Below are 23,790 nucleotides of genomic sequence, written 5' to 3'. Positions count from 1 at the left end.
TAGCCTCACGTTTCCATGTGCTCCCCTCTGTTCTTTGCGTCAGCTATAAAACAAGGTTCTGACACACGCACGCGCATGTACGCACGAGCAGAGAGAAACGGGGGAGCGTGGTGTTCTTCCCGAGCATTCAAGAGGAAGGGCGGCGGCATTCAAGGCAAACGAGGGCCACCACCCGCCATGGTAGCGTCGCCCCCGTTATGCGCAAGCATACGCAGACGCAAACTCCCACGCGCACAGATGGCGCGGGACATGACCGACATCCAGAAGGTGGTGCAGGGCGAATATCGCCATTTACGCCAACACCAGCGTCTCCGCGCATTTCACGATCCGCTTGGACCACGCAGGGCTCTCTCTCTCCGCCTGCAGAAATTTCTTCAGCTCCGGCTGCAGCTTTCGCCCCACCGCCTCCATTTCCTCGCACACGTCGAAGGCGAGCTGCAGCGTCGCCTCCACCCCTGCAAGTGTTGCAGCGTCGTCTTTGGGCATCTCCGCTGCTGCCACAAGGATGAGGCGAGTGAAGGGCTCCCAGAAGGCCTCCTGTGAGACTTCGTCGGCGCTTTCCGACCCCAGCATTGCGTCGATTTCTTGATCGTACAGGGGCATCGCGAGCAGCACCGCGATCGCGGAAAGCTGGCGCGTGGCAGAGAGAGCCAGCAGTGTCGCACGCTGCACCTCGCGTGTGTTGACGGTGTTCGTCGCCATAAGCCGCTCATTGACGGCGCACGTCGGTGTGGCGAGGCGCAACGGAGACGTGGAGGTGGGCGTCATTACCATGTTCGTGCTGGTAACCGTTGCCGTGAGGTTCGACGCCTTCACGCTGGGGGCGGTGGATGCACCGACCGCGCTGCTCTCCTCAGCCTCCTTGTAGCCCAGCGGTGCCTCCAGGAACACTGGACGAGAGTCGGCGCTGCCGTTCATCACGGCCGGCGTGGCGCGCGTGGTAGGTCGAATAATGAGCTTCTCGAGGTCCATGTCCTCCTGCTCGTAAATGTCGGAGCTAGGCGGAGGCAGACCCTTCATCTCGTTCTCCAACTTGGGCAGCCCAGGCACGGAGAAAAACTCACCCGCGGGGCTGTCCTGGCCGTAAACGACACATGTCAACGGGTCGCCGTAGACGCAGCCGGTATCGATACCGCAGGCGTGCGCATGCGCCTGGAAGCCGGCGTAGGCGTCATGGCCGAAGATGACCATCTCAGGCCCCCTCCACAGCTTTGCCCATGGCTCCCCCTCCACCCCCTTGGCGATTGCCTTGAACATGCCCGGCTTGCTCGGCACCATCTCCAGCCGGCGCAGGTGCATCACCTCCTCGACGTTTTGATTCTCTAAGGAGTGTTGGGGGTTCAGCCCGGCGTGCACGAGGAGGACGTTGTGGCGAGGAATTCGCACAATATGGGGCAGACCACGCAGGTAGTACTCACAGTCCTTTGGGAGTTTCTGGGCCAGTCGCTTTACCGGGTCGCGGAGGTCGTCAGGAGTGAAGGGGCGACGCCGCATACGAGCACAGCACCGCAGCAGGGTGTAGTCGTGGTTTCCCAGCACGCCGTACGCGCCAAGGCGCTGGCATGCGCGCACCGCGCCGATTGAGTCCGGCCCCTTGTTCACATAATCGCCAATAATGAAGAGGCAGTCCTTTCCTTTCACGTACTTGACCTTCTCGACCAGCTGCTCCAGCTGATCCACGCAGCCGTGCACGTCGCCAACGATAATGTACCGTCCCTCGCGCGGAATCTCCGGGGCCGCGCGGATAATGGGCTTGGTGGCGTCGAGGTTGTCTATCGCACCGAACGCGTCTACCAGAAACTTGTTGGTCGGGTCTGTCGATTCCTTCTGTGCCTTCGTCGAGGAGGACGCCTGGTGTGCAGAGCGTGCGTTACTCGAAGCTGTAGCAGCAGCCGCAGGGGCGGGTGATGCGGATGATGAAGACGCTGCTGCTCCTGCCGCTGTGGCGGTGGCCTTCTCCTTGCGGCCCCCGGTCGCCTTGCCGTTCTTTGGCTCTTCGATAACAATGGCGCTCTTCAGCGCCGCTGTCGGCTCCACCAGCGGTGGCGGCGGCCGGGAGCAACCGGCAGCCTTGGTGAAGAACTCCATCACCTTTGGATTGAGCGACTCGGCCGCAGCAGGGATGGTCATAGAGGCCGGGGTCGTGGCAGACATGGTTGTGGCGACCTCCACAGAGCGCGGCTTTGGTACGGCGACGGTTGAGCTCGATGCTGCCGGCATAGACACCGTCCTTACCGCTGTCGGCGTCGAGGAGTGTGTCGAGCTGGTAGCGCCGTTGCTGGGCGACAGAGACGGGGAGTGACCAATTTGTGCGGCCAGCGACGAGAGAATGCTAGCGCCGCCAGCGTCGCGGTTGCCACCAGACGACCCACTAGCGGCGGCGCCGCTGTTCGCCAAGGACCCTTTATTTTGAGCGAGAAGTCGGTTGATCTTGTCGGTGACGGACGAAGTTGGTGACTCACCGTCCTTCTTCGCGTCTGCGCGTGGTGCGCGGTTGCCGCGGCGCTGCTGCTTTCCCTGCGACCCGTTCAGCGCATCGGTCGAGTGGCTTGGCAGTGCCGATGCAGGAAAGCTCGAAGGACTCGTGGTGGGGGGGGTAGAACGGGAGCTGAAGGCGGAGAGCGTGGGGGGAGTGTTGCCGCTGCCGAGGCGGTTGCCGACGACGGAGCCGTCGCTGAGACGCAGCCCGCTCAGCTGACTCAGGAGATTACGGTTCTTGTCCTCCATGCCGAGCGGCACCAACGGTGCGTAGAAGCAGATGAGGGGGGAGGCGTATTAAGGCGGTGGAAGGAAAAGAGACGCGAGTGCTCGGGGCCCAAAAAACGTGGGCGCCAAAGGAAAACAGGAGAGAGACCGGTTAATCAACGCACAGGGGGAGCGAAAAGAGAAAAGAAAGTGACGTCCGCCACTTAAGAGAGACACATACGCGCACGCCAAGCAAGACCCCTCTCTGTGAGTGTGTGTGTGTGTGTGTGGCCGGCGTGCACGTGGGAAAATAGGACAACGCGCGTAAAAGCGGGTACGAGGGAAGAGACGGAAATGGAGGGATAGGAACGGGAGGGGGGATGGGGTGGAGAGCAAACAACAGCGGCGCAGGCGATGAACAGACAAACAAACCGAGAGCGAGAGACGACAACAGCACACAAAGGTCGGCGAAGGCAAAGGAAAAAAAAGACGCACGCAACGCACAGCCGGCAGTGGGCACCGCACACACACACACACACACGACAGAGAAGGGGGACAGCCACAACAGAAATGTGAACGAGAGGGAGAGGAGGAGTTCGGCGTAGAACCCCCACAACGACACAATGAAAAGAAACCGAACAAAAAAAGATGTAGGGGGAAGAGGTAGAGAAAGAAGAGAGATAGTGAGTTGTGCAGAGGGAGAGAATCCAGATCCCCACACACAGGCACAGACAGAGCGACAGGAGATGTGGAGAGGAAGAAAGCGCCCACAGCAGAAAACCCGGGTAAAAGACGAAACCGAGGGCGGAGGAGGGAGGCGTATAGTGCGATCAGCCAACTCAACGAAACAGACAACAAACGGAAAAAGTGAAAGGAATAAAGAGAAGAGAAGAGCGCACACCCTCCGGCACAAAGTCCAACGAGACACCCACAGACACACACGCCGAGAGAGATGAAGGGAGGCAGGGCAATGGTTCACTCAACAGGCACAAGAGCTACGGCAGCAACCGCAGTGGTAACACACTGCAACAAACTTGGCGACAAGAACGACGGGAGGAACAGCAAGACGAAACACAAAGAGTGAGTGAGAGGGAGGGAGACAGAGAGCCCGAGACACATGCACGCACTTGCTTTTGCACACACACACACGCACACATAAATGGGAGTGAGTAGGATACTGATAATGATACTGGGGAAAGCGGAGAAGAGGGGAAGACCTCGAACTGCTGTGTGACCCTTCTGTAGGTGCGCACACACACACACAGATACACACACGCACGCAGCCAATGCAGGCGGAGACAGACACACACGCACGCACACACACACGCACACACGAAGAGGGGGGAAGGGAAAGGAAGCAAGGAAGAAACGAAAAGCGCAAGAGGGGAAAAGCACAAAATTTTACTTCTTACAAAACGCACACACGCATACACACGGGCTTGGGGAAGAGACAGACAGGGAGAGTGAGAGGTGGAGAAGTACACTGCTACTACTACTTACTGCTGCTGCTGCTAAAAACTGTCTCGTGTCTCACTGGTGTGCCTGCCTCAGCGTACAGTCGCTTCTATGGAGACTTGCGTATCTCCACAAAGCCCACATACACCAGCGCACGCGCACACACACACAATTACCGCCACTAAGTTTATAAGAGAAAAAGGAAAAAGATGACGGGGGAGGCACGGGGGGTGTAACGCGGTGGCTCCTTCTTCGCTCTCTTCTGCGTCTGGGTTTTGGTTCTCTGTGGCGGTGCGCTGAGGATGATGGTGGAGAAAGAGAGAGAGAGAGAGGTTGTGACCGCTTTCTTCGTTTCCTTTTTGGTTTCTTCTCGAAAGAGAGGCTCGCTTTCTGTGTTGTGCCAAAGGGAAGAAGGACAGAAACAGCACAACAGCGAGGAGAGAGCGGCTCAGGCAAAGGCTAGCGGTGATGATGGCCGTGATGGCGGCTGTGGCGGGACGGGAGGGAAGGGAGGGGGGCGATGAGGCGTGGTGAAGAAGGTAGCGCGTTGGGACGAGAAAAGAGTGAAGGGGGAAGAGGGTAGAGCAGAGGCTCGAATCGTGGTGTGGGACAGCTGCTAAAGGGGAAGAGGGTGAGCAAATCAAAAGAAATGGCGTGTTCAATACTGCGCAGATCCAGGGGGAGGGAGAAAGCAGAGAGATGTGGGGAGATGAGGCAACGGGCACACAGGGGACGCACATAGAGAAGGGGCGAGGGAGAGGGAGAGGATCTAAGCCGCACGGCGGGGCGTTTTGCGCAACTCCTGTTTCCTGTTTTTTCTCCTCGTCGTTTCTTTCGTGTTTGTGGCGCGCAATGTGTGCGAGAAGAACGCAAGTTGTCCGCCTTGACAGCGCAGCATCAGAGGGTTCGCGTCCCGTTAGAGAGGAGCGGAGGGGGGGGTCGGCGCGGGCAAAGAAATGACTTTAGAGAGGTGATATAATCTCTGTGGCATCTATGAAAGCGTCTGTTTGTCACCCACAACCAACATCAACGGCCAACAGCAAAAAGCGCGTGTGCAGCGGGGGCACAAGGCAGAGGGAAGTGGATATGCGGTGGAGAGAAGAGGAAGGAGCACGGAGGAAAGAGCGCCTCCCACATCGCACCAGAGAAAGGCAGGTAGACCGTCCTCCTCTCTTCCATCATCCCTGCTATCCCCTTTACCGGCGCATCACAGAAGGTAACACATTCCTCAAGACAGGTTCAGCGCCTCCGCACAGTCGTCCACCGTGTACGCGCCGTTGTACTCCTCGACCAGCAACGTCTGCACGACGTCATCGAGGGCGATGAACTTCCTGTGCGCGGCTGCCTCGTCACTTATCGACTCCTTCGTTGTGTTACCACTTCTGCTCCATCCATCGCGCACAACCTCACGCAGCATGAAGTACTCGTTCACGGCGTCCACAATTATGCACGCCTGCTTCAACGCTCGCTGTGTCCCCACTACCGGCTGCAGAGCGTGAGCAATATGGAAGGGACGCAAGTGGTAGGTGTGCTGCAGACGTCCGGGAAAGGTTGGGTGCACGGTAGCGGAGAGATCGAGCGCGTAGGTGTCGGTGATGACCTGCTCCAGCCGCATCAGCGGATGCGCAATGCTGAAGGGCAGCTCGTACGCGCTGTACAGACTTCCATCGTGACACGGCAGCAGCAGCAGACGCGCGGACCCGTCTTTGCGCTGACTCAGCGACTGCAGCGTGACGTGGCGGCCGTTGCACTGCAGCTGGCGGGGGAAGCGACGGTGGATCGCGTCAGCGCGGCGAATAAACCGCGCCTTCGTCGGCACTGACGGGAGACGCACCGCGTGAGTGAGAAAAGATTGCGGCCCGTCCGCGGAGCCGATGTAGGCATCCTCGCGGTTGACATGGAGTGCCGTTCGCGGCTTTGTGGACGAGAAGGCAGTCACGAAGGAGGCGAACACTACCGACACGTCGCCCTCCAAATCCGTCCGTACACACCGGTCGTACAGAGACGCCTGCGCAATGACACACGCGCCCAAGGTTGGCTCACGAGCCTCCACGCGCATCTTCCACGACACTTTGCCGTACTCCTTCAACAGCCTCGTCGCCGCCGCCGTGTAGGGGGGTGCAAGGGACTCGGTCGTGTCGTGCACCGGGTAAACCTGCAGGTAGACGTTCGTCTCGCCCTGTGTGCACGCTGTCACCACCGGGTAGCACAGTACCACGGCGCTGACACACTCTGGGGCCACCACGCAGTGCTGGAAGTACAGCGTGTGCCCCCGCAGGGCGAATAGGTGAATCCCGTAGTCAGCGGCGACTGTCACCAGCACCTCCGACATCCCCAGCTCGCCGCGCTCGCCCGCACGCGACGGCACAAGTTGCACGGACCCGTCAATGGACACGTGCCCATCTTTCGCGTCTGGCGGGGCTGGCACATCCTCGAGCGTCACGCTAGAGACAACTCGCAGCGGGTTGCCGGTCACCACCTGCAGCTGCACGCAACCAGAGGATACATGAAGGGTGCACAAAAGAAACAACGGAGCAGCGTGTTGGCTAGCGGCGCGCGCCGAGATCGGCACGGAGGCCATCCAGTGAGCCGTGCAGTCGTTCAGCACCACCGAGTCCAGCGTCGTCAGTGTTGTCGTGCGCACAGTTGTGAGTCGCGTTGTGTGCTGGGCCTCAGTCCCCACCATCACACACAGCATCAAGTCTCCATCCTCGCCATCTGGCGAACTGGCCACTTCGAGGAGCGTTTCACGCGCCTTGGCCTTCGTCTGTGACAGCCTGGCTTGATGAGTGCATACGTAGCGAGTGGGCGCAGCAGACACCAGCGCATAGGCGCGGGTTCCGGGTGGCGTCGCACCGGCAGCCCGCTGGTCGCGGCTGAAGACATGTCGATCAAGGGCCAGCAGCGTCAGCTTGTCATGATGTGCTACTAGGAGGTCGTATGCCAGGTTACCGGTGGCAGTGCCGCGTTCAAATAGAATCGCCTCGCGCCACGAAGACGCCCTCACCTGCGCTGCATCGAGCGGCTCAAGGATGGCACGTACGGTGTACTCCAGCCGGGTGCTCCATGCCACGTCTGCCTCGTCGTTCTCGCGGTGTCGCCGCATCAGCGGCGGAGTTTGTGTATCCGCCTCCTCGAGAGGGACAGAGAAGAAAAGCACGGCGCCATCTCGCGGCTGCAGCAACGCCCCATCGAAGCCGTTCAGCGCATCACCGCCTGCGGCTCGCAGCAGTGGCACCGCTGCCGTTGCGGTGATTGAGACACCATTGCCGCCCCGCACGTTCTCTGCTGCAGCCCACGCGTGCAGCAGAGACGGCATCCCTGCTGCCACTGCCGCCTCAACCGCACATGTGTCGAGCGGCGCCGCCGTCAGAATAGACACCTCTCCACTGGTGTGAGTCGCCATCCAGCGAGTGTGCGCCCCGGCACGCGGCAGGGGCAGCAGTCGCTGCACCGGTGCGCCGGCGCCAAACGTCGGATGAACCGTGCACGCCGCCACGCACCGCCACGACGACTCAAGCGCGTACTGCAACTGCGCCACTGTCACCCCGCCCTCCCACCGTCCCATCACAACATGCATCGCCATATCTCCCTCGAATGCCGTCACCGTGACACACGACCATGGCCCACACGCCACGTCCGCAATGCGAAGAATGCGAACGTCGGTCCCAGTCGCAACTGCAAGGCGCGCGCACGCGTCGTGCTTCGCAGCTGCGACGGCGCCAACGCACACGAGGCCGATGATGGGCAGCTCCGCGATGGCCGCGTGCGAGAAGACGCCTGGAAGCGTGTGCACAACACGCCCGACACACCAGCGTGTCGCCGTGCACTGCGCAAGTGTTGCGGCGCCCGCGCCAAACGCCAGCGTGGGCTCGTCCATCGCGTAGGTCCACCCGTCCGCCGCAGTGACACGCATGCCACCCTCCTCCACAAGGAACAACTGCGAGGTGAACCTCGTGCTGGCCATGAGATACACACCAGGGGCGACGCCATCGCTGTCGCTGGCAGTGCTGCACCGCACACGTGCGACGTGCAGGGCATCAGTCACCCCAGCGAGGGTGGCCGTCCCGCATACATGCAGCGCAACGCCAGGCTGAAGGTACCGCAGCACCCCCTTCGCAAAGCTTGCCACGAAGCCGTGCGGGGCTTCGCAGATGTCGGTCATGGGTCCATCGGCAGCCATGGCCGCCACCACTCGGCACTCAACAAGGTCGACTACGTACGCGTCTTGAACCCCATCGGAGAAGATGGTGTACCGTCCTGCACAGGGGTAAGCTGAAGTGTCTGCTCCAACGCTGCCGGGGCTGCTGAGGTGCGGGTTAGTGCCGACGAGGTCGTCAGCTGGAAGCATGCGTCGGCAGTAGAAGGATGGAGGCAGCCCCGATACTGATATTCTGGGCCACCCTACCTTGGCGCCCTCTCCACCGGCGCTCCACCTGGAGCGCAGCGCCGACACGGAGAGCCGCGTCACGACACCGCTGCTGAGAGCTACCCATACATCGTTGATAGCGTCACCGCTATGGGAGCACAGAAGCACCTGGCGCGGGTACGCCGCGTCGTGCACGAGTCCGTCGAGGACGAGGTGGTGTGCCGTCAGCGGAGTGTGGCGCCTCTGCAGGTGGTAGACCGCCGTATAAGAATCAGTGCTCACCATCACAAGCAGCAGCCACTCTACCCCCCGCCGCCCGCTTCGCCGTGGCGCAACCACGGCGATAGCGCTCTTGTGCGGTGAGGCGTACCTGTCCTTGAGGGCGACAGTCCTGGAACCGAAGAGTGTCGGTGGTGCGTGGTGAACGGCGGTATTTCCCCCGGTGCCTCGCACGTTTGCGAAGCCTCCCATTGGACTGCCGCAGTACTGAGCCGGCGATGGCATCAGCGGTGACGGGGCGGTGTGGGCCTCACGGCGCAGCCACACATCGCTCACGCCGCAGTAGTCGTCAGTCTGGGACGAAGGTGACAGCGAGGCATACCTCGCAGCAGCGCCTTGCGTCTCTGCGTCCTTGTGCCGAGCCAGCTCCCTCACCGAGTGGTTCGCAATGAGGTCCTCGTCAGGTATGCTGGCGAAGGGGGAGCATGACTGCCAGAGCCGCTCAAGCCGCGCCTGATGTTCGGAGCTGCTCTCGCGTGGGCGTCGGGTGGCCACACTGCAGCTCTGGGTCGGGTAGTGGAACCCGGTGCCGGCGTAGGCGCGCATGTAGTTGCCTGTGTGCCAGCGGCAGGTGCGCAGCGTGTCCGCTGGCAGGCGTCCCTTATCCCCTGGCGTGCAAGACGCCACCCACTTCATGCAGACAAGGAAGACGTGCTTCTCGGAGAAGCGGATGAAGACAGTGTCCATGCCCTCGTTGACGCCCATCTCCGGCGCCGGGAGAAGCTCGCCTGCGTCGGGGCACCACAGTCGCATTCGCCGCACCACGTACCAGTGATGTTCCTTGTTATGCAACGGCGACGGCTGCCCATCCTCTTTGTATACACGGCATGCGTCAGCCACGCTTGCACGTCTGGCGGGAGGACTAGCAAGGTTGGCTTGGTAACGCACTAGTATGCACTCCTGGTCTCGCGTCCACACGATGAAGCACTGGTTCGCCAGCGCCAGCAGTCCGGACACGCCACAGCCAACGTTGAAAACGTGGCCTCGTGGGCAAAACTGAAAGCCCAATGCTGATGACGCGACGAATGAGTCGAGAACCGTGGCCGCGGAGGCGGGTGCGAAGTCAAACACATGGATCGACTCTGAAATGGCCGCCAGAACAACAGCTCTGTTGCCGCACGGCGCTGGCGTCGCCGCACCCGACTCCAACCGCAAGACGCACAGCGCGTTCACCGCGGTGGGTTCCACCAGTTTACGCACCGCCAGCATCGCTGAGGCGCCAGGAAGCGCGTGTCTGTGTGTGCGTGTGGCTGCGTGCGTCCAGTTATGAGGCCGCACGCCGTACAAGCCGACAACGAGATTGAAAAGGTCGAATGAGCAAGCAAGAGACAAGACAGTGCATGGATAGAAGGCATGTAGAGAAAGATATGTGTGTACACACACACGCACATGCACGCAGTGCCGGGGAGAAAAGGGGGGTTGGTGTTCACAAGAGGACTTCACACCACCACCAAGGAAAAACACTGCAGTCGGTCGCGCGCGGCTAAAATGAGGGCGCGTCCGCCCGTCTGTGTGTATCTGTGTGTGGGTATGTGCGCCTGCGCTCCCGCAGTTGTCAGTGTGTGGTGATTGGGGGGGGGGGATGCTGAGCAAAGAAGGGCGGGGAGGCGAGTACCGGTCGTGCCCGCTGTTCACGACACGGGAGGCGGCGGAGAGACATCGACGGAGACGTGCAAGGAAAGTAGAAGCAGGGTGGCGTAGTCAAGCACGCGGAAGAGGAAGCACAGAGCAGAGAGTAGGGCGGCACTTCTCTCCCTGCCGCCCTCTTACACACATATGAGCATACATAGTGCGGTGCGCTTTTCCATGCACAGATACGCAAAGCCGCACGCCTACGCGCAGCAGCACCGGTGCTTCGAGAGTGCGTGCGTGATATGGGATGGCATTGACCGGGGGGAGGGGCTGACGCCTCGCGCTGAATCACGGTGAACACCCTCGGTTTCTTCGCTGTTTAGTGGAGTGGCACACGTTGCGCTTACCCGTTTAGCGTAACACTGGACGAAAAGTAGAATAAGCGGTGAGGCGCCGAGGAGGGGAACAGTGAGAGGGACAGGGGCGTGTCACCGCCGTCTCACCTACACACATACACACCACCTCTTTCTGCCGGCGCACATAGGTCGCCCGCGTGCGTGGCTGAGTGGGTCGATAGCGAGAGTGGTGCACCGCCCCTCGCTCACGCTCATTCCTCTGTCTTGGCTTTCTTGCTTGCGTGCTCCCCCTCGTCCCCCGGGGTCGCGATAGCCTGGATGCCGTGACGCTGCTGCGCCCAGAGAAACTGGCTGCGCACCGCCTCCTTGCGCTTCGCATTGTGCGCCTCCATCGACTCCTTCATCTGCGTCAGCAGCGCCTGCGTGAGCTTCGTGGCAGCCTTCATGCATTGCTCCAGGTACGCGATTGACACATCGCAGCCATCCGCTTTCTCCAGCGAGCACACGTGGCCCTCACCGTTCACGGCCACCGACACCGTGCACGCGGCAGCGGCAGCCTCCTCTAACGACGGATCCACCACGACCTGCAGTGCGTTACTCGACCAGCCGAGATCTTTCGCTTCACCGTCGCCCTCATCCGCGTTGGCGCCGGAAGAGGCACCGGCTCGAGGTGCCTGTGCACGGCGCAGCGTGGCCGCGCGCACCGCCAGCTGCACCTCCTGCGGATTGGCGCAAACAGCAAACGTGAAGGAGAGGGGGGTGTGATGAAGCGGCAGCGGCACCGGGTCCCGCTCATGCGGGGGGTGTACAATCACGTCTTCGCCACGAATGGTGAGCTCGGGTCTGCGTACGTGCTGCAGGGCGGCCATCACAGCCCACTGCGCCACATCTTGCACGTTGCCATCATTGTTAACAATGATCACCTCTGCATCGATGCTCCACACGCGGCGGCCTGGGATGACGCAAAGGCCCTCCGTCTCCAGCACACTGCTGGAGAGCAGTCGCGTCAGGTACATGCTGATGCGCTTAATCTCCTTAAACTGGTCGAGAGGGTCGCGTTCGTGCAGCAGCTGGCGGGCATGCACCTCGAAGAAGCCGTGCTTTGGACGGTACGGGGAGGGCTCTACAAGGTCGCAGCTGACAGTGGCCGTGGCGACGGTGTTGCCGCACTTCACCTGCACCACGTCACGGGAGAGCAGCGGGAAGTCCATCTCCACCACCCGCAGCTGATTCGCCTCTCGTTGATCGGGACGGAGGCCTGCCTTCCACGCGGTCCGCGTGAACTCCAGATTGCGCTGCACAAGCGCGTCAGCCGGCACTGGCACTGCCGTGCGGTAAAGCATAGTAGCGGCTGCGAATGGTCGGGTTGTGAGTGAGGTGCGTGTGTGTCCGCGTGTATACTGCGCGTGCGTGTGTGTTTGTGTGTGTGTGTGTACCCTAGCTCGTACAAGAACACGACAAGTGGCACCAAAGAGAGAAGCAGTGTGTAAGAGAGACGTGGGAAGCAGACGCAGCGAGTCTGCCGTGGAGCACATGCAAAGAAGGTGAGGCGTAGATTCGGTTTTCCACACAGCAGGCGGGGCCGTTCGGCACCGGCTGTACGCCGCCACGATGGCGGCACAGACGAAGGTGCAGTGAGAAGGCGACGAACACACATGCACAAAATCGCGGTGCATGTTTGAGGAGATAAACCTCTCCGCTCACATCTCCCTCGCCCTACACGCTCCTGCTAGCAGACGCGAACAACCACACTTGGGCACCTGCGGTGCGCCTCATACGGAAACACTCGAAAAGAGGGAAGGAAGCAGCGAGCAGGCAACGTGTCATCTTTTCTGTTCATAACGCTGTGCGAAGAAGTGGACTTACACAAGGCCGTGTGTGGCCGTCAGAGGGCTGTACGTCGATCCAGCGACTGCGCCACGCACGCTCGCCAAGCAGACTGAGGCTTCACCGCGGCGCTCCCGCTGCGTTGCTACAAGCAGCCTTCCCAGTACACTCATACAGAGATGCGAGGAGACACGGAAGAAAAATAGACAGTAAAGTTCAGCGCCATCGTGCCAGCACAGACCTTTTCGATGCTTCGCGAGGTGCGCACCCTTCCTTTCGAGTGCGAAACACTATGGCCGCAGCACCAGCAGCAGCAGTGACTCACCATCACAAGTCCAACGGATCATCTTTGTCGTCCATGAAGGCGGCGACGGTGTAGTCGGTGTCCTCGTCTTCATCCAGCTGAAGCTGCATCGCCGCGGCAACTGCCTTGGATGAACTTGGGCGTGTCGACAACGGATCTAAGCCGGTCGGCACGTCTGGTCTCTCAGCCTGCACCGCGGCGGCGCTGCCCGCACTCAACGGCGCCGCCCTGGAGCTGTAACTCCCTGCTCCTCGCACCAACTCCTCACTGTTGATGCGGAAGTCGTGGTCTGCGTCGTAGACTGAGAGGTCAGGTACGCTCAGTGTCGCCAGCGTGGCCGACTTCCACGCGTCCGTCTCCGTCTCCTCCGCTTTGCTACCGTCGATCGATGCCGCCCCAGAGCGTGCGAGGAAAGACGCGTACTCTGCCTCGCTCAGCGCGTCGGCGTCATCGCCGTCGCCCGGAAGCGAGGCAGATGCGACGGCTTGTGAGGCTGCGAGACCGACCGGGTTCAGCGCTCGCCACGCAGCGTTGTCAGGCGATGACGTGGCACGGCGAGAGCTAGTCGCGTCGTAGGGGTTCCTCTTAGCTGCCGCCAAAAGCGGAAGGATGCCTTCTCCTATCACCATGCCGTCCGCCCCGAGTAGTCGCAGTGAGTTCTCGTCCTTCTCGAGGAGACGCCGTTGCCTACCCTGATGCTTTTCTTCGATCGCCTCCCGCTCCTTTGCCACCTGCATCTTCTCCGGTTTTCGGGCGTGCTGGACGAGGCTGAAGTGCGACGCCATGAGCGTGCGCATGGCCAGCCGCACATCATTCTCCGTCAACCGATGCTCCTCCGCCGCGAACAGGTCAGCGGCGTTTTCATCTTTGGAAGAAGCCGCGGCCTCTGTCCTGCGACTGGGGCCAGTCGACGTCGTGGGGGATCCCTTACACTTGCGCTTCGCAGTCGAGGTCGACGCCGACGTGCGGAAGGTGCGACTAGAGGCATGGCGCAGGCCGTGCAGCGTGCTCGAGCAGGTGAGCGAGAGCGACTTTTGGTGAAAGGGCGAGTGCGAAGTCATCCGCTGCGAGAATGACCAAGTACGACCTGCGAACAGACGCAAGTCGATGCACATGCTCACACCGGTGCGCATACACACACGGCAGATATTGTTCATAATGAGTGTTGACTGGGGCTGTCAGCCCTCCACCTAAAAGCTGTCGAAGTTTGTGCGTTGAGCCGCACCGCAGCGTTTCTCCCTTCTTCGCCGCCGCCCACCGTGTGCTGCTGCGGCAACAAAGAGGTAGAGAGGCGGCGCGTGGGCGGGGGGCGGGGGGATGAGGAAAGAGCGAATGCCACGTGGCTCTGCGCGATCTGCTCTCGGATCAGAGACGACAAGTTAAAAAGGGAGACTAAAGATTGAAAGCGCAGTCGACGATTCGACGCGCACAAACACGCGTGTACATGTATGTGTTTGCACCCCAGCCTTCTGACGGTCTCCGCGTCCCTCCTCCTTTGAAGCTGAGGTGAGACACGGCAGAAGATAAGCACGAGCGTGCACGTGGGAAGAAGCGGGCAGCGCGCCTACGCGTGCTTCGCATCGATGGGGCAGAGAGGGGGAAAAAGCGGACAAAGCCGCGCAACACCACGAGAGCGAGGAGAAACGGGGAAAACGATAGCGGCAGAGCAAAACGACACGGGAAAATAGTGAGCGAGAGGCTGCACAGAACCCTGGCTTCGGTGTGTGCCGGTGAACAGTCATCTTGGGCATCCTTGACCCATTCCAGCATTGGGCGATACGGCCCCCCCCCCGATCCCTCCTCCTTCCCCCAACATAGCTGATATCGCGACCGAATCCCGCCTCCTTGTCATATCGGTGCATGCGAAAGAAGCGGAGGGAGCAGGAATCGCGTGTTCAGCTGTGAAGAGGCAGAGCAGGGCGCGCTCAAACCTCATAGTGCGGAGCCCGACCGGTGCTAAGCCCTTGGCATCCGAGTACCACGACAGCGGGGGCGCCACTCGTTGTGTTCGCCTTCGTTCGGATGCAAGAGTGGTTTATCATCTTTTTTTCCGGGGTGGATTGGGCACGCACGGGTCGCGCCGACACTTTAACACGCATATGGATGGCACACACGCGTGCCCTGTCGCAGGCCGCCCCGACGCCACGTCATCCAGGACCGGGCCGCCGGCGTCAGTAGCCACGAATCGCTCTCACCCCCCAACCCACGTCGTAGGGTACCTGGCCCTGACGCCACCAAAAAGTGGTTCGGCGCCGGTGGGGTGTGGGGCTGCTGGGCTCCCCCACGGGGCGGGTGCTGGGCCCTGTGATGCCACGCACTGAGGTGTTTCTTACCGTCATCAGGGCACAGAGTTGAAAAGAGAATGGAGAACAGATATGTGTACATACAAGTGAAAGAGAAATGAAAAAAAAGCAGTCCGAGACGGATCGACACACGCATTTTCCGCCCTCCCCCCCCCCTCCCCTCCCTTTTTTAGGGGGAGGCGTGGGGCTCAGTGAAGTGACGATCGTTTGTGCAGCTCCTTCCTTCGGCTTCCTGACGCTAACACACGAATTCGCCTTCGATGGAAGACACACACATGTCGTAGCCAAATGACCGGAAAAAAAAAAGGAAAGACCTCCCCATGCAAATGCGCGTGCTTGCAGTTGGGTGGGCGGAGCCGCCCCGCAATGCCTAATCCACGCACGCGTCTTTGCAGGCCTTTGTGCGTGGCTGGCGTGCGGCTGTGGGGCTGTTGTTTGTTTGGGGGGCGCTAGTTGGGCCCTGCGTCTGCCTTTTTGCCTGTACAGTGACGCATTCGATTTTCTTGTTTGGTTTGGTTTTTCCGTGCCCAACGCAGATGTTGTGTCCTCACCGCCTCCCGCTGTTGTTTAGCCGGATTGGTTGCTTCACCTTGGTGCACTCGCTCAAAGGAGCGAGCATCTCGGGCGGAGGAAGGAGGAAGAAAGAGAAGCGGTGGGTAGCGTGTCGGCCATCGCTGAGACTCCACAAATCCATGTTTCGTTCCTCAGAGACTCCCACCTCCATCACGGCCATCGTCCCCCTCGCAATGCCTTTCACGACGTGCAGCACGAGCTCCACACGCACGCGGAGCAGCAGCAGCAGCTAGCTACACGTCGTGGAGTGTGAAGGGAAAATGCTGGTAGAGGAGTGACAACAGGAAACCAGTGAGGATGCCGCGCACAGTAGGAGCAGTGTGTAGATCAGCAGAGAGAGGGGTAGCCAATGAAGGACGTGGAAAGGTAAAACAGCAAAAGAAAAGAGCTCAAGCCCAGTTGCACACTCACGTGGCTTCCAAGTTAGCGGGAGGAAGGAGATGAAGGGGAGTGAAGCAAGCAGCGAGAGCAAAACGCTGGCGCGGACTTTGAAAAGGAGAAAAAGAAAGAAGGAAAATATATATATTTTTTTTTTTCAGAACTCGAGATAATATTGAAGGCATGAGAAGGCGAGCGGGGGAGGAAAGCGAATCGAGATGCAGTGAGACGGAGTAGAGGGAATGGGGGGAAAAGAGACGGTGATGAAAAGATGAGCTGGGTGAAGCCCAGCAGCAGTGGCTGGGGGTAGAAACCAACGCACCCTAACAGAGGCATACACACAGACGCATCAAAGTTCCCCCTCTCTCGACACCAGTACGCACAAAAAAAAAAATCCCTGTCGCCAATGCCTCGCCGCGCCGCTGTCCCTCGGCCTTGAGATTGTCAAACGAAAGGTGCAGCTCTCTTCGCTCACAGCTCTTCACTCCTTCTCTCCCTCGCTTCAGCCGCACTATCCCCTCTCCTTCGATCTCTGCGCCAGCTCCTTTACAGCTGAAACGGCGCGACATCTCCTGCGGAGGCTCATGTGGGGATTGATCACCGTTTCAGAAGAACTGTGAGAGCAAGTGAGAGCAAGCGAGAGCAAGCGAGAGCAAGACGGAGAGAGATGCGAAGGCAGGGAAGTGCCTACACACACGCACAGGCACCCACATACCCGAAGTCCAGCGAGGACGCGAACAACCGAAAAAAAAAAGAGCACACACACACACACACACGGAACAGAAAGAAAAAAAAAGGACGGCGACTGAGCGCAAAACAAGAAATAGACAACAGCAGCGACAAGGGGGAAAGGGGGTAGCGGAAACACGAACGGGCGGGGGACGAGGAAAGAGAGCACACATACATACATACACACACGCGCACACAGCGCGCGTGAAGAAAGGGGTGGGAGGGAAGAAGAAGAGAGAAACGCGCACCAACACCAAAGGTGAGTTCTTTATAAAACAGAGAAAATCCCCCCCCCCGCGCGATGAAAAGCAGGAAAGGAAGAAAAAAAGAAAAATGAGCGCACTGATGAGGGGGTAGGGGAGAGGGGAAAAGAAAGAGAAGGAGAGAAACAAAACACCTGACGATAGAGAGATACATCGCACCATCTCCTCTGCTTTTCTTTCTTGTTGCCGTAGTACAGCAGACATATATATATATATATATGCATACATGTAAAACTGTACATCATGAATGCGCCCCGGAGCACACACAAACACACATACGCACAGCCGGTAAAGATAGCACATCCAGAAAGAAAATGCGAGAAAGAAAGCGAACAGAGGTGGTGGTGGTGGAAGTGTGCACATAAAACAGAGCAAAAGACGACTTAACGCACATGACGATCAAGAAGGAGCAGACGCACATGAGGAAGGGGGATCAGAGAGCTTCCAGTAGAAAGGGTGGTGGAAGTAGGCGCCGCCGTTTTGTCAAATGCATGAAGAAGAGGCAGAGGTAGAGGCACGGGAGTGTATGTCGAGTATGCGCTCATGACTGTGCGTTCGAATGCGCGAGTGACAACCAAGAAACCAACATTTTTTGAAGCGCGGCGGGGTAAGTAGGTCAAATGAGGCGAACAGATGAGTATAAGCACACCGACGCAGAGATACCTAAAGATGGTGAGCTCTAAACACAGGTGAGTGCAGAAAAGGAGGGGTGTGCAAATATTTAAATATACAACGGAAGCAGGAAGAGAGTGAGGGGGTGAGCGAAAAGTACACGAGTAGAGGAATAGGCGCCTTTACAGGGCTACAGCCAGCGAGCTCAGACAACTCACAGGAAAGCGCACCACGCTCACGTACTCGCCGATCCACAGCTGACAAGCACAGAAAGAGGGAGGCGAGATCCGAAAGGGCGAGGCGGTGGGGGAGAGAAAGAAAGGACAAGTGAGAGAAGGTTAAAGAAGCACTAGTCACATGCTTGGTGAAAGGAAAAGGAGGGGAAAAAGGACACAATCGGAGCGAGAGAGGGGGGAGGATGAAACCATGGTGAAACACTCGAAAGGGAAAAGAAGAAAGGGGCGTCGGTGGTCTCGAGAGGGGAAGCCACACATAGGTTTCGTGAAAGAAAAGCACAGAGATACAAGGGAGAGAAGCGCAAGAAAGGAAAAACGCCAAAGCAGAAAGAAGAACAAAAAGAGCTGGAAAGACACCAACAAGGTGGGGTGTAGCCGGTGCACACACACGCGCGCACACGAGCCAAACAACATCAGCCCACCTCGAAGTCCTTTTACGAGGTAAGCACTTTGCCAGAGAACGAACAAAAAAAAAGCAATCGAAAGAAGCGATACGGAAGAAAAGATATAGAGAGGAACAGCATACACACACACACACATGCGAAAACAACAAGCGCACATGTGTGGGTATGCAAGTACAGGGATCCTACACAAGAGAAGGGGGAGGTAAGAGGAGCTGGGGGAGAAGACGAGGGCAGAAGAACATCGAGCAAACGGGAAAACAAGACGAAAAAAAAAAGTGAGCAGCTAATGATGTCACAGGGGAGAAGGGGGTATACAAAGCAGAAGAGGAGGACGTGAGGTAAGAGAAGGTGGATAGAGGAGCATGAGAGACGACGCCGCAAAGGTGAGCAACGTAAAAGTGGTCTGGGTTACAAACTGAGTTAGGTGTGCACTCGTTTCCGTTGCGGCATTGCTTCTGCGAGTCCTTCTATTTGCCTCCTCTAAAAGGGTTTTGCGAGTCCCTCGAGAGAGAAGACATGGGAAGGAAGGAAGTGGGGGTGCGAAGGGCAGGGCTACTCCTTGCTTCTCTTGACTTGCCTTTGTGTGTCCTTTGGTGGCCTTCCGACCTGGAGCACGAACGTGGAAAGTGAACTAAAAGATGAAACATGGAGAACAGAAGCACACAAAAAGTAATCCACCAAACCGAGTGTGAGTATGATACAGGGTGTGCACAAGTACGCTGTTGCAGATGGATGTGGCACACAGAGCAAGGCACTTACAGGTGCGAAGATCTACATAGGCGTACATACACGCGGGCGCACCTATTCTATATGTGAAGGTTGGTGTAGACATGGGCACGCTGGGCGCGTTAGCACCAAGGCAGTTGCGCCACGGACGCGCCCACCTAGACGCGCGCTTCAATCTCGCACAGGTCTAGGAAACGGAAAGATGCGGGAGAAAAAAGGAGCGCCCTAGAAGAAAGACCCGCAAGAGCGACACGAGCCCGTCATGGGTGAATGCGACTCTGCGAGACGGCGCTCCCACTTCTTTAACAGAAGCGTCAACGCTGCGCGACAGTCCTCCACAGGAAGCGACACGAGGGAGCACGCACGTATGCAAGGGGGGAGGGCGCAGGATGCACACGTGCCTCGCCGAAGTCGGAAGCCCGGATGCGCAGAGGAAGAAAACGATGCAAGCTACGACATCTTTTACTGAGGCTCTGCATTTCTGACAGCCTTTGAAATCCTGCGCTGGCGTCGTGCTCCGTCTCTGTGAAAGCCTAGCACTGCCTGTGGGTCGATCACGTGACCACGGAGAGTGCCGCTGACTTGTGGCACGCCCGTCACAGTGGTCGCGGCAGAAAAGATGCAGTCGCTAAAGGAGATGTCGCAGAAGCTGTTGGTTGCTGCATCAACGGCAGTCCAAGACAACTCCTTGCTGACGGGGGCCTTGTGGCTGGCTCGCAGTGACGAGCTCGCCGCCAAATTCTTTACGTCATCCTGAGAGCCGAAGAAGGCAAGCACATCCGCCTGCGATGCAGCCTCGCTCCACAGCGTCGCCGACGCGTCCGCATCTTTTGGCTTCAGTGACGTCCTCGTCTGCGAAACGTGGTGATTCTGCAGCCGATGCGCCGGCGGTAACGTCTGCCCATACTGAAGCAGCCGGTCAGCGAACACGCGGTTCACGCAAAAGGGCGGCGTGGTGATCTCCGTCCTAGGCAGCTCATGCACATTCTGCGCTGGTGGATGGAGAGCCGGATTCGTTTTTACCACACTCGACTCAAACATAAGCGCCGTCTCACTCGCGGTACTAGTTCGAGACAAATGTGCGAAGGTGGCCGAAAGCCTGGGTGTGCCCTTGGGAGACGGCATCAGCAGCATTTGAGGGGTGCCGGTGGCATCCACAGGTACCAGCATGCGCTGCGGCTCTGCCGTATCCGCCAGAGGCTTCTCTGCGAGCAGTCGATGTGGACGCGAGAAACCCGCAGTTAGCGTCTCCACTGTGCGGTGTGTCTCAGAGGACAGTGACTCTGGAAGTACTCTTTTCCGGGCAGCGCAGGGCATGGGGTACGGCCTATTCATAGTATAGTAGCTGCGTGCCGAGGTGACTTCATCGGCCACACCCCGCGGGTTTGCCGACTGCTCAAATGCGTTTGACGTCGCGCCAGTGAACAGCACATGATCCTTCATTGTCAGTCCCCGACGTGGAGTACGGGGAGGGATAAAGAAACTGGCACACTAAAAAGACCGAAGGGAAAGCGGCGGTGGCGCGGCTTCCAGGAGAGGCAGCACAGCAAAACGCAGACAGCAAACAAATAAAGATCAAAGGGAGAACGCAGATGGCACCCAGCAAACCCATGAAGGAAACACCACGGGAGGCACACGCAAAGGCGGAGGAGGGGGGAGGGCAGAAAAAGGCGAGAAAACAAAAAAAGTGCCTGCACGAAAGAAACAGAGCGCGGTTAGGTGCAAGCCCCAGTCAACACGGAAGAAACCACAAAAGCCAGATAAGCCACAACAAGTAAAAAGATATTTACGATGGAATTGAACAAAAAAAAACGAAAGGCAAGAGTTTCCCTCGGTGTTGTTGCCTTCCGTCAGTGCGCGGGGTGCGGAAAGAGGGGAGAACAGGCGTGAGTCGCACCGGCTGGCTTGTCTGCGCTTTGCGCCCGGCACTGCTGTTTGCTTGTGTGCCAGACGTAGACTTGTGTCCGTCCTCTTCTCGCCGTTGGCCGTCTTCGACTCGTGCCCTGTCGCCGGTGTGAGTATGGAGAGTGCACAGAGGGATTGTCTTGGGACGAGGAGGAAGAGGGCGGTGGCGTGGAAGACAACTGGCCACGCACGCAACAACGAGCTCCGAAACTCGATTAAGGCCAAAACGAAAAACTAAAACAGAGCCAAAAGAGCGCAGAAACAAACAAGCGTACACGCACGCGAAAGTGGAAAGGCAAAAAAAAATGCGAAACAAGGAAAAGCAAGAGGTACGGAAGGTGAGGAGAGCAGGTTTGTATATCCTGCTTCAATTGCAGGGGAGATGACCTCTCCGGTTTTAGATTTAGTCCCTCGAGCACCTGCGCGCCACTTGGGGAGGGAGTGCCTGCAAGTGTATGCGCCGCTGCGATGCCTATACTTTACTGCAGACACTTGGAAAAAGTGGGTAATGACGCAGGTGCAACTCTCCTTACGCACTGACACTCGCAGATAGGGGTTGCAGGGGGAGGGGACTAAAGGGGAGATGTGTGCAGCACCAAAGGAAAAAAAAGGCAGTGGTGGGGTAGAAGCGAAAAAGGTTGCTGGGGCCTGCACGCGTGGTCACTGCACGACGCACACACAAGAAAAAAAAAACAAGAAAAAAAGAACACCCCAAGCTCACGGCGTGGATAAAAGTGTGAGTGCTGTGAAAGAAGGGGGAGTGGGAGGTGGTGGAGCAGTGAGAAACAGCGTGGACAACGCAAGCTACCTCAAAAGCCATAGCCGAGGAGCTTAGAAAATGCGCGTGGGCTATGCGTCAGGACTCTACAGCACAACGCTCCCGCGTCCTTGAGCACACTCTGCTAACGCCCTCTCCTACTCTGCTTCTTTTGGTATTGACCCGTAGCCGTGTACTTGTTCAGCTCTGCGGGGCTTCCTCGTGCGCCTCGTGTGGGTAGCTCTGGGCCTTTCACTTCCTACTCGTTCAAAGTATCGAAGGCGCGCAGACACAGACGCAGAAACACGCCCACGCGTCACAGCCCCCTCCTTCCTCTCTCCCCAACGAGCCCTCTTCAGTCGGAACCCGTTTTCTTCTCTGGACTGATTTGATCGTGAGATTATGTTGCGGCACGCTATTCGAGCTCGCACACGTAGAAGCACGCGCAGGCAGGGTAGAGCTATGGACTGAGGCCTGACGAAGGAAAACGAGAAAAGCGCTGGAAAAACGGGAGTAAGACCAGAAGGCACGGAAAGACAAGTCGGAGTAGCAGCGGCGGAAGCGACAGGGAGGAGCGAAGGGGAAAGTTGTGGAACGACAAACAGACAGAAGCGAGAGAAGGGTTAAAAAGCCGCACAGAGTCGAGAGAGGGAGAGGTAAGAGGAAGCTCACAGAAAAAAAAACACTTCAGGGCCAATACGAAAGAAACACGAAGAGAAAAAGGAAGCTCATCCATGAAACGAGAAAGCAGGAGAGATTAGCGTGCCGAGGAGGAGCGGAGAAGGCAACAACACAAAAAGGGGAGGGGAGGAAGGGGAAAGGGAAGGGATGAAAAGAACACCGGCGTAGCAAGAAAAACAAAGCCACTCGACAAAAAAAAATCGAAAAAGGTGGAGGGGAGTTTCGGGTATGTTTGTTTGTTTATTTGCATTCGTTTTCTTTGTTTGGCCTGCCCGCTATCGCCTCTTGCCCTCCAAAAGACGCTGATGTAGTTTCTCGCACACACACGCACGCAGGCACGGCGGAGCGAGCAAAGGACGTTCGGACAACAAAAAAAAAAGGATAAGATGAAGAGAGGACACCGATGGCGGCACTTCTCCCTCTTTACGTGTGCTCACGAGCGCATAGACCCATTCTGTGCCCAACTCTCGGGTATTTGCGCCTCTACACAGCCTGTATAAAAGGAGAGGATCGACGGGCAGAGAGAAAAGAGGGCGTTCCGAGGACTGCAGTCGACTTGCTCCTTGTTTCCCCTTTTCTTGCCTGCTTGCTTGTCTTTCCGCTTAGTATATTGCTTGCGTTGAGTGATGCGCGTGTGTATGTGTGTGTGTGTGTATGTGTGTCCCGGAGGAGTAGCTGTAAAAGAAGTAGAGGCTACAGTCAGAGAGGACGGCGTAGAGTGATGAGGGAAACGAGAGTAGGTGGAACGCACCAGTGCAGACTGAGAGAAACACAGGCGCGAAAGGAGCGGCAACCATCATGCAGACAGATGCCTTCGCGGAAGAGGAGAAAGCAGGGGTGCGCAACATCGTGGGTGGAAGGAGACACAAAGCCCTCCACAACCTGACGCGCTTTACGAGCGTCACTGCTTAGTCTGCGGCCGCCTGGCCGGCTGCGCTACGGCATCAGAACATGACCAACAGCACCTGAACTATGCTCGGTGAGCACGGCCTTCGCATGCTGCCGGTGGCTCAGTCAGGGTTGCGGCGTCACTCCGCAGTGCAGAATCTGTGCTTTAGCCCGTTCCACCGAAAAAACGCCATCACGGTTGCTCCTTCCGAATTGCGTTCTGTTTTTTTTTTTTTAAAGTAAAATCACGAAACAAGCGAAGTGAGGGTGTGGCCTTACTTTTTCGCCTTGCGGGCAGCGATCGCCTTCTGCATGCGCCTCTTAGCGCCCTCGGTCGAGTCCATCTTTGCGGCCTTCTTCTGCATCTTCTTCAGCGCAACCTTGTGCCACGACACGGGCGTCTTCGCGTCCTTCTCGTCGAACACCTTGCGCGCCCAGTGCGCGCGAGAACGGCGCGCAACGCGCAGCTGGTAGCGCTCGAAGTCCGT

General features: G+C 58.3%; 4 protein-coding genes across 4 annotated transcripts; all 4 read right to left on the bottom strand.

Moving 5' to 3' along the window:
* Positions 1-291: 291 nt before the first annotated feature.
* LDBPK_221450 (ser/thr protein phosphatase, putative) lies at positions 292-2,727 on the bottom strand (the record flags this gene model as incomplete). The annotated part of the gene is made up of 1 exon (XM_003860843.1): positions 292-2,727. The coding sequence occupies one exon, from the start codon at positions 2,725-2,727 to the stop codon at positions 292-294; it is 2,436 nt and encodes an 811-aa protein (XP_003860891.1).
* A 2,641-nt stretch (positions 2,728-5,368) lies between these two features.
* On the bottom strand, positions 5,369-9,334 carry LDBPK_221440 (hypothetical protein, conserved; the record flags this gene model as incomplete). Its single annotated transcript, XM_003860842.1, has 1 exon — positions 5,369-9,334. One exon carries the CDS (start codon positions 9,332-9,334, stop codon positions 5,369-5,371), a length of 3,966 nt encoding a protein of 1,321 aa, XP_003860890.1.
* A 1,633-nt stretch (positions 9,335-10,967) lies between these two features.
* LDBPK_221430 (exosome complex exonuclease RRP45 homolog, putative) lies at positions 10,968-12,059 on the bottom strand (the record flags this gene model as incomplete). The annotated part of the gene is made up of 1 exon (XM_003860841.1): positions 10,968-12,059. One exon carries the CDS (start codon positions 12,057-12,059, stop codon positions 10,968-10,970), a length of 1,092 nt encoding a protein of 363 aa, XP_003860889.1.
* Positions 12,060-12,870: 811 nt separating this feature from the next.
* On the bottom strand, positions 12,871-13,962 carry LDBPK_221420 (hypothetical protein, conserved; the record flags this gene model as incomplete). Its single annotated transcript, XM_003860840.1, has 1 exon — positions 12,871-13,962. One exon carries the CDS (start codon positions 13,960-13,962, stop codon positions 12,871-12,873), a length of 1,092 nt encoding a protein of 363 aa, XP_003860888.1.
* Positions 13,963-23,790: the final 9,828 nt, after the last annotated feature.

The sequence above is a fragment of the Leishmania donovani genome, chromosome 22, assembly GCF_000227135.1.
Source record: "Leishmania donovani BPK282A1 complete genome, chromosome 22".
Classification (NCBI taxonomy): Eukaryota; Euglenozoa; class Kinetoplastea; order Trypanosomatida; family Trypanosomatidae; genus Leishmania; species Leishmania donovani.
The sequence above is the reverse complement of the archived record's forward strand: the minus strand, read 5'-3'. Positions and strand labels throughout refer to the sequence as shown.